Source organism: Triticum aestivum, chromosome 7D (genome assembly GCF_018294505.1).
Source record: "Triticum aestivum cultivar Chinese Spring chromosome 7D, IWGSC CS RefSeq v2.1, whole genome shotgun sequence".
In the NCBI taxonomy this organism is placed as follows: domain Eukaryota; kingdom Viridiplantae; phylum Streptophyta; class Magnoliopsida; order Poales; family Poaceae; genus Triticum; species Triticum aestivum.
The window spans coordinates 251,748,276-251,756,876 of record NC_057814.1 but is presented as its reverse complement, the minus strand read 5'-3'; the positions used below and the strand labels follow the sequence as shown (position 1 = coordinate 251,756,876).

At 47.0% G+C, this 8,601-nt stretch overlaps 2 protein-coding genes across 2 annotated transcripts; one reads left to right on the top strand and one right to left on the bottom strand.

The window, feature by feature from the left end:
* Positions 1-807: 807 nt before the first annotated feature.
* On the top strand, positions 808-4,661 carry LOC123165147 (solute carrier family 35 member F1). The gene is made up of 11 exons (XM_044582780.1): positions 808-1,121; positions 1,828-1,922; positions 2,382-2,439; positions 2,568-2,762; positions 2,915-2,991; positions 3,152-3,234; positions 3,423-3,474; positions 3,629-3,697; positions 3,804-3,890; positions 4,028-4,092; positions 4,183-4,661. Exons 1-11 carry the CDS (start codon positions 971-973, stop codon positions 4,358-4,360), a joined length of 1,110 nt encoding a protein of 369 aa, XP_044438715.1. The 5' UTR covers positions 808-970; the 3' UTR covers positions 4,361-4,661.
* A 1,702-nt stretch (positions 4,662-6,363) lies between these two features.
* Positions 6,364-6,928, bottom strand: LOC123165148 (50S ribosomal protein 6, chloroplastic). Its single transcript, XM_044582781.1, has one exon. The coding sequence runs from the start codon at positions 6,843-6,845 to the stop codon at positions 6,489-6,491; it is 357 nt and encodes a 118-aa protein (XP_044438716.1). The 5' UTR covers positions 6,846-6,928; the 3' UTR covers positions 6,364-6,488.
* Between the last annotated feature and the right edge of the window lie 1,673 nt (positions 6,929-8,601).

Here is an 8,601-nt window from a genome sequence, read left to right as displayed (position 1 = left end):
ACCTCTGGATTTGACACAATTTATTTGGCATGCCCAGGTCTCACAGTGACGTCAATGTGTTGCACCGGTCTCCATTGTTTGTTAGGTGAACTAAGGGCAAGGTCCTCCTTGCAACTATACTGTCAATGTGCATCAATACAACATGGACTACTATCTCGTGGTATCTATCCTCTGTGAGCTACCTTCGGCAGGACCATCTAGAAAGGATGTGGAGAGGGCATTTGGAGTGTTTCAAGCCCATTTTGCAGTTGCTCGTGGACCTGCTAAATAATTGGGACCTTGTGGGAGGTGATCACATATTGTGTGATCATGCACAACATGATTGTGGAGGATGAGGGTGAACGTGCCGTCGGAGGTCTGGAATTTGAGAATACGAGTGATCCTATCCAACTTCCACATCCGAATTAGGCCACTTTAACGAGTTTGTTCAAATGTATCAACAAATCGAGACCGAGCAAATCATGAGCAGCTAAATGAAAATTTGATTAAGCATCCGTGGGCGGTTAAAAGTGATAACCAGATCATATGCGTGAGTTGAATTCAAATTCAAATTATTTATTTGAAAACTTAGTCGGATTATAATATTTATGAAATTAGGAGTACTCTCGGGTTTGAATATTTTCAAGTGAAACATGGTGTCCGTTTTGAGGCCCGTCGGATCTTCTTTGCTGTTCCTGCTAGCGATCCGGGTGAGGAACAGCAGAGAAGATCCGACGGGCCTCACCCCACCAGCCGGCATCCCCCTCCCACCCGGAGACGTCCAACTCCATCACCAACCCTCCGATAACCCCCTTCCATAAGTACTGCTTAGTACCAGCTCCAAACCCACGCACGATTGTTGTTCAACTCGGCTCTGTTCGTTTCCTCCGCCGCCCACGCCACGCCACGCGGGCGCCGCACGAGGAGCGCGCGAGCTGCCGCGAGCCCGCGATCGACCTGTTCTGTTGATCCAGCTCGAAAGGGGTAAAGAATGGCGCCGCCGCCCGAGGGGGAGCGGGGCGGCGGTGGCTGCCGCGCGAGGTGGCTTCGGCGGGAGGTGCTGCTGGCCCTCGCGCTCGGGCAGCTCGTCTCGCTGCTCATCACCTCCACCGGCTTCTCCTCCTCCGAGCTCGCGCGCCGAGGTGCGTCCGTCAACTCGCCGCCTCCTTCCTCCCCCCGTGTCGCCGTTGGCCGGGCGACGGCTTACGGCCGACGAGTGTTTGATCAGTACTCTGTCATCACCAATTGTGCTTTGATTAATACTCTGTCATCGCTGATTGTGCTTTGATTAATACTCTGTCGCTGTTGGTTTCCCTCCTGGATGACAAGATGCATCCATCGCCCTCCGTTTTCTCATCTCTAATTATGGTAGGACCTGAGCTTGCGGAGGGATTGTTCCTTTTGACTTTTTGAGTGGTGCTCCGGCGGAGTTCGGGAATCTAGATTGATTGGTCGCCTACCTCGTGTTCTTCAGTTCCGCTGCTTTTGGGTCGACACTCGACAGTAAAGGAGATTTTTGGAGCCTCTCGATTAAATATTGGGGTTCCATGGCTTTTTCCCAACACTTTACAGTTTACACAACATCTGATGCGGCGTGGTTCTCCCTTTTAGTTTATAGGCTATAAACAAATCATCTCCGCCATGGGAAAAGATATTATTAGTTTCTTTAAGCCGATTGAGATCATCTGTGTCAGTTTGGACGATGTTACCTCAGTTCAGAAGCAGAGTGCACTCTTGTGAACTAATAACTGAAACAAAAATGCAACCGCCAAAGTCTCAGCATATTAGTACGTAATATTTAATGTTGGGCCAATTCTGATATGCAATCTGACAGTGCCATGTTTTCAGGTATCAATGCACCAACGTCGCAATCCCTCTTGAATTACATCCTTCTTGCTCTTGTCTACGGTGGAATACTCCTCTACCGGAGACAGCCACTCACGGTACGATCCTCCATCCTCTTCTGTTCTTAGCACGCCTCGGGATGAACTGTGAGATGATCAGAAAGCTAAGCCATTAAACTGTTTTAGAACCGTAAAGAATTTGGGGATTCCTGCTCTTGTGCTACCTTTAGCTTTCAGCACATGGCCAACCTCTAGCTAGCTAGTTTGTTGTTCTTTTTGACTAGTTGGTACAGTAGTAGTTTGGTTTGCATTGTTCTCCTCCTACATGATTGATGAATGTAGGATACAAGTTTGGTATACCTTATCCCATAGTCTGGACTCTGGACCTATGATCGCAACCTTTATCACTATATGTATGACAAGGTTTATGCTTATTCTGATTCTGTTCTTGCGTACACTGTTTTTGTTGGCACAAGTTGTCACAGTGTTCACAAGTGGCACAATCTTATGAATCCTCTAATGATATAACTTGAAGTTCTCTACTTTCTTTTTGTGCAGACAAAATGGTACTACTACTTGATCCTCGGCATTATTGACGTGGAGGCTAACTATATCGGTATGTAGTTAACACAAGCGGAAAATGTAATCTTGTATATGCCCCCCTTGAATTTAATGTCAATGGGGCTTTTATGCGACACCATGTTTAGGGGAACAAACATAATTGGTTTTTCTTTGTTTATGCAGTTGTCAAATCTTATCAGTACACATCTTTAACGAGTGTGATGCTGCTGGATTGTTGGTCAATTCCATGTGTAATTGTTCTTACTTGGATCTTTTTGAAGACCAAATATGGATTCAGGAAGTTCTTCGGTGTTGGGGTTTGTGTGGCTGGCCTTATATTAGTAGTATTTTCGGACGTCCATGCCTCTGATCGAGCTAGTAAGGATATACTTCTCATCAACCTATATTACAGTTCCATATATCTATTTCCGCAAGTGTTTTCGCGAATCCTGATTAGGAAATTACAAAATTGTTGAACTTGTTATATTAAAATTAAAAATCATAACATCTATTTCTGCAATTTCTTGCAGAAGGACCCAAACCTTTGAAGGGTGATTTACTTGTAATTGTTGGCTCCATGCTTTATGCTTGCAGTAATGTTACCGAGGTAAACTAGCAACTCTTACCACCCATAAACACTTCATTTTACGTTTCTGGTTTTCCCTACTTGCATTTGAAAAATACTTTATCCCTTTCTCAATACATGAAGAGATTCAACAATTTCCTTTCCTAATTTTTTTTATCAATTTTCCTCCCTAATGTTTCAGGAATATCTAGTCAAGAAGAACAACCGTATTGAGTTGATGGCTATGTTGGGAATTTTTGGAGCAGTTATCAGTGGCATACAAATGTATCCTTGGACTTAAATCTTCTAGCTTCTCCGATAATTTTCTATTGTATCGAAATGATCCTACCTTTTACTCATCGTTTGCATGATTTGCAGTACTTTTTTTCCATCGTATCTGAGGGATCTATCACATACTGCATTATATACTATTCTTTTTCTTAGCACTTGCATATTCCTTGACATTACTACAGAAGTATTCTTGAGCGAGAAGAACTTCATTCGATCAAATGGAATGCAGGCGCGGTAAGTCTCTCTCATTATCGTTTTGGGCACTGGTGCACTTAGAAATTACTCAAAATATCCATAGACATACAACATGCTAAAAACCTATGACCATCTACGTACCATACAAAAAAGAAGAAGAAAAATACTGTGTTCATCTCCAGTAATGTTTCAGGTGTTCCCTTTTATCGGATTCGCATTGGCAATGTTCCTGTTTTACTCGACTGTACCTACGGTGCTGAAGGTACTAGAGGGTTTGTTGAGCTTTACCAGATGATCCTGGGCTCCTGGCTATTTTTGGAGTTCGCTGACAATCTTGCATCTATATATGTCTCCCTTGCCTGTTGCAGATTTGTGGGGCAACCATGCTAAACCTCTCACTCCTGACCTCAGACATGTGGGCTGTCCTGATCCGCATCTTCGCCTACCATGAGAAGGTCTGGTTCTTCCTTTGCATTTTCTGCAGACGCAAATTTCCGATTAAATAATTGCCGGCTAAAGCCTGTGGATGATGTGGTTGTTACAATAAGCTCGATAAACTCTACTTACCGCCTGTTTGTTCGCGCACTGCCAGGTTGACTGGATGTACTTCGTCGCATTTGCCTGCACGGCCGGGGGCCTTCTGGTCTACTCGTACAGGTAAATGCTGCTGATTGTTGTTGTCAGTTAAGCAGCTGCTGCAATCTGACATGCCATTTTCTCACAACTAAGATCTCTGGTTGCACGCAGGAGCTCCAAGGAGGCTGATGACACGGCGCAGGTCACGGGAGCTAGCGACGAGCAGAGTAGGGTAGGGGATGAGGAGTCTGGAATTCAGAACCAAGTGCGAAGTTCCTTTGCTGGCGGCAACGACGACCAGGTCTCCTACAAGGAGTTGCCATCAAATGGCAGCCCCTCCAAGAACTAGGCAGTAGGCGCATAGGCTGATATTCATATGGCATAGGTGGTTGTAACAATTCTCAGGGAGGAAATCTTTACTTCTGCAAGGAAAGGGAAGCCTGTCCAGTTTGCGATATTGACTTTCTTCTCGTTGTAAAATTTTGAAATTTCCTTTTTTTTCTTTCTTTCGAGATTTTCTGCCTGGACAATATCTAACTGAGTTTAGCAATCATTCAGCCCCGCATAAGAAAATGCAATAGTTAATATATATACGCTGTGTATTGATGTATGACTCACATCAGATGGGAATAAGAAATGGTGCAGAATTATCTCTCCTTGTTTTACCAAATGATCCATCATATGCTGAAATATATTGAAAGGAATGCAGAATGAGAAATATTCGTGAGAAGAGAGCAATTTTAACATGCTCCCTCTTACCTCCTCTTTTCACATAGGAGATAAGAAGGTACTCCCTCTGTTTCTAAATATAAGACCTTTTAGGAATTTCAATTCGGACTATAAAAATATTTTAGAGTGTAGATTCACTCATTTCACTTCGTATGCAGTTCATATTGGAATCTCTAGAAGATCTTATATTTAGGAATAGAGGGGGGTAAGAGTTAATCAAACCCACTATTAAATGCAACAACGGCTTTACCTTTCATGTGAAAAGGGGAGGTAAGAGGGAGCATGTTAAAAAACCTCGTGAGAAGAACCGTATGAGAGGAGAGAGGACCAAGCAGCAGTCTGGACTGGTGCTTAAAACAAAATGCTCCGTCTTGAGATTTGGTTTGTTATGGTTCTCGGTCACTTGGTCCTGCAAGGCTTCCTTGAATTTTCACTGAAGCCACCGTTATCGCCATTGATCGAAACTTCCATGGCAAAAATTGTATCCCGGAGAACCCCTCGGTGTTGCTTACAAAACAATGTGTACCTGTAGCAGCTCAAGCTTAGGAAGCACTTCTTCAAACTTGGCCGATTTGAGGCCAGATAGGTTCGCGGGCTCAAGAAATGTTAGCCTTGCAAGTGGACTTCTCCCTTTTCAAACGGATCGTTATGAAGACGTAGAATGGCAAGTTTGGTCAGCTTCCCCAGTGCTACGTGTACTATGTCAGCATGCTTCACTTGGGTACTCCGTTGAGTTAACTTGGCTAGCATCTGTAGCTATTCAATCCATGTAGGCAATTTGACCAGATAGCCATACAACTTAAGGCTATGAATATGAAGGCCATCTTGAGGTGGGGACAATTTATCTAGACGTCCAAGTTCTAACCCAGGTTCACCCTGAGCACATCGACAAGGACAGCAAGCGGACATGATCGATGATATCAGAACAGAGCTCCTTGCAGTTTCTCTTGTTGATGCCAGTCACTCCGTTCCAAGCTTACGCAACTGAGTAAGCTCACCCAGATCCCCTTCAAAATGGCCTTCCCCCGTGCAGTGTTCACAACACCAAGTGTGTGCAGGGCCTTCATTCTCCCAATCCTCTGGGCACTTTCACACCATGCTCATCCAAATCATGAATATACCTTTTCTGTACATAGCTCTTGTAAGTTGTCAAGCAAAATTCCTTCAAGGGCTGATCAATTCATCTGACATAACTGCTGGGAAGCAAATCATCAGTAGGCACGAGACAGGCGTGAAGGTATTTTTTAGCTTTGACAGCAATGTGATCACAAATGTACTTCCTATACCCAGTGTCTCCAGCTCTGACAGACCAAAAATCAATCTGGGAGATGGTATATACAGTACTACCTCCGTCCCATATTAATTGACACTCAAACAAACGGATGTATCTAGGGAGTAGGCAGCACTAGGGTCATCCAAAACGATCAAACTTCAAGAGAGTTTACCCACCAGCATTTTGTTGTAGCCACATTCCTGCTGCCCCTTTGTAATGCTTTGACAGCTTGAACCTATCACCAACCCATGGCCGAACCGAGAAACACTGGGTAAAATCGAATTGCACACAACGTGAAAGCATAAATCATCGAGCAAAGCAACCACTAAATCTAAAGGTGCAGTGGCCACTGAAGTAGACTTCACGATTGTAATTGCAAAGTGTAGCAGCGGTTATAATAATCTCAAGCAAAAACCATGCGTGCGGAGAGTTCAAGGAAATAAAATACAGAGAGGCAACGGTGGACTTCACGGCGTCAGTCTGCGGCGGCAGGGGCGGCGACCACCTCGAACTCAACGGCGGCAGCGGGCGTGGTCTCCTCATCCTGCAGCGCCTCATCTTCCTTCTCACCGGCGGCGACGAGCGTCCAGTCATCGGGAAGCGCCGGCAGCGGCTCGTACTGAATGGGGCGGCGCTTGATGTCCCACCGCTGCGTTTTCTTGGGCCGCGTCTTCATATGGTGCTTGGTCCCTTTCTTCTGCGGCCGCGACGAGCACTCCACTGACAGCGCGCACCCTCCGCCGACCCCAAAGAAGCCCGCCGACGGGCGAGCGGACCGTGGCGCGACCGCCGGCGCCGCCGAGCCCGCCAGAAAAGCTGTGACGAGCGACATGTTCGTCGAAATGCCTCTGCTTCGACCAGGGGAGAGCTGCACGAGTTGTTGTGTTTGGGATAAGAAAGGACGGAGGGTGGCTTTGGATTGGATTGCGTTTGTATACACATCCGGGGTTCCCAAGTGCCGAGCAAAATCTGACGGTCCATCTTGGAACGTATGAAATCCCACCGTCCAAGTTTCCCCTGCACTAATGATAATGATAAATGAAGGCTATAATCATTACTTCTACAAAGAATGTTAGAGTACCTGCCTTCCTAGGCGCCTCGCAGGCTGTAAGAGCCTCCATGCCGCCCGATTCCGGCTGGCTTGCAGCTTCTTGAGCCGGCGGATCTCGGGTAGTGGTCCCGAGCTGTAGATCTTGAACCGGTGGGTAACAAGGGGCGTAGAGACGGTGTTTATTCAGGTTCGGGCCCTCTCGAAGAGGTGAAACCTTACGTCCTGCTTGATTATATTGATGTGTGTATATGATGGTTACAGAGTTGATCTACCTCGAGATCAGGTGAACAAAACCCTAGATGAGTAGGATGATGGTTCTTCTCTCTACAGACTAAACCCTCTAGTTTATATAGACACCAGGGGTCCCTGAGGTTACACATGGTCAGTTACCATCAGGGGATAAACATGCCGACTTCATTATCTTGATTGGAGCACACACCAAAGCTTCGAAGGTTCTCTTCCTGAACACGGAGTCAAACATAGCTTCGGCCTTCCAATAAGAGTGGCTCAACTGTCCGGCCCACGAGAGATAGACCGGCAGCCCGAGGACCCCTTCGTCTGGGACACCCTAAGTAGCCCCCAAACTTGTCTTTGAAGTCGAGGTTTGTGTGAGAATCGTCGGCTTTGTGGACCCGTTCCTTCTTCTCATAGTGCTTGCGCCAGGTCTGCAGTTACCCTTAGTCAAACCTCCAAAGGATGTCTGGCCATGTCCGGCCATGCATTGTCCGGATTATGCCCTGGTTCCCGAATAGTATATATTACTTAGCCTCGAAGGCCAGCCGCTCGAGTGTGAACAGTGCCTTCACCTGACAACTTTTGGCGAAAGGTCACAGCCGGCCACAACCACTGACCAGTTATGAAAACTCGATTCGCGGTTCGCTGCAGTTTCTCCATTGGCATGTCCCATCAATATGGAGATCGTGCCCCGTTTTTAAGGGATATGATCAATGATTTGGGTTATCCCACGCGCGCATAACGACACGATTATATCGGGAAGGGGCGAGGTCTATGGCGCAGTAAAAGGACTCTTGGTATTACGGCGGCCCATAAAAGGGGAACCACCACCATTTTCACCGCATGCTCTCACTCCCCCTTGCCATTGCCTTCCCAATCTCCTGAGCTCCAGCGCCCAGATCTGTCCGTCCGTCCAAAGACTCCTCCGGTCATTTCCTCGATCAGCCATGGCCGGCTCGGGCTCCAAGGGCAAGTGGGAGGCCTCCAGTGTCACCGAGGACGCCATCCTGGAGCTGAAAAGCGATGGGCTACCTACCGGCCAACGTTGCTCACCGTGTTCCAAAGGAGGGCCAGGTCGTCCCCACGCCGAAGCCAGGTGAGAGGGTGGTGTTCCTCCCTCACTTCATTCGGGTGCTAGGTTTTCCTCTCCATCCCTTTGTCAGGGGGTTGATGTTTTTCTACGGGTTGGATTTCCATGATCTCGCCCCAAACTCCTTCCTGCATATCTCGGCCTTCATCATCATTTGTGACTGCGGGGGCCCACTACCCGAGGGCCCCAGGATTCCTTAGTCCGACGCCGCCC

Bases quoted from the DNA above. Each gene is read 5' to 3' on its own strand.
- LOC123165147 (XM_044582780.1), top strand. From the start codon at position 971: ATGGCGCCGCCGCCCGAGGGGGAGCGGGGCGGCGGTGGCTGCCGCGCG. The intron at 1,122-1,827 runs GTGCGTCCGTCA...CCATGTTTTCAG, and splicing joins CTCCGAGCTCGCGCGCCGAG to GTATCAATGCACCAACGTCG. The intron at 4,093-4,182 runs GTAAATGCTGCT...GGTTGCACGCAG, and splicing joins CTTCTGGTCTACTCGTACAG to GAGCTCCAAGGAGGCTGATG.
- LOC123165148 (XM_044582781.1), bottom strand. From the start codon at position 6,845: ATGTCGCTCGTCACAGCTTTTCTGGCGGGCTCGGCGGCGCCGGCGGTC.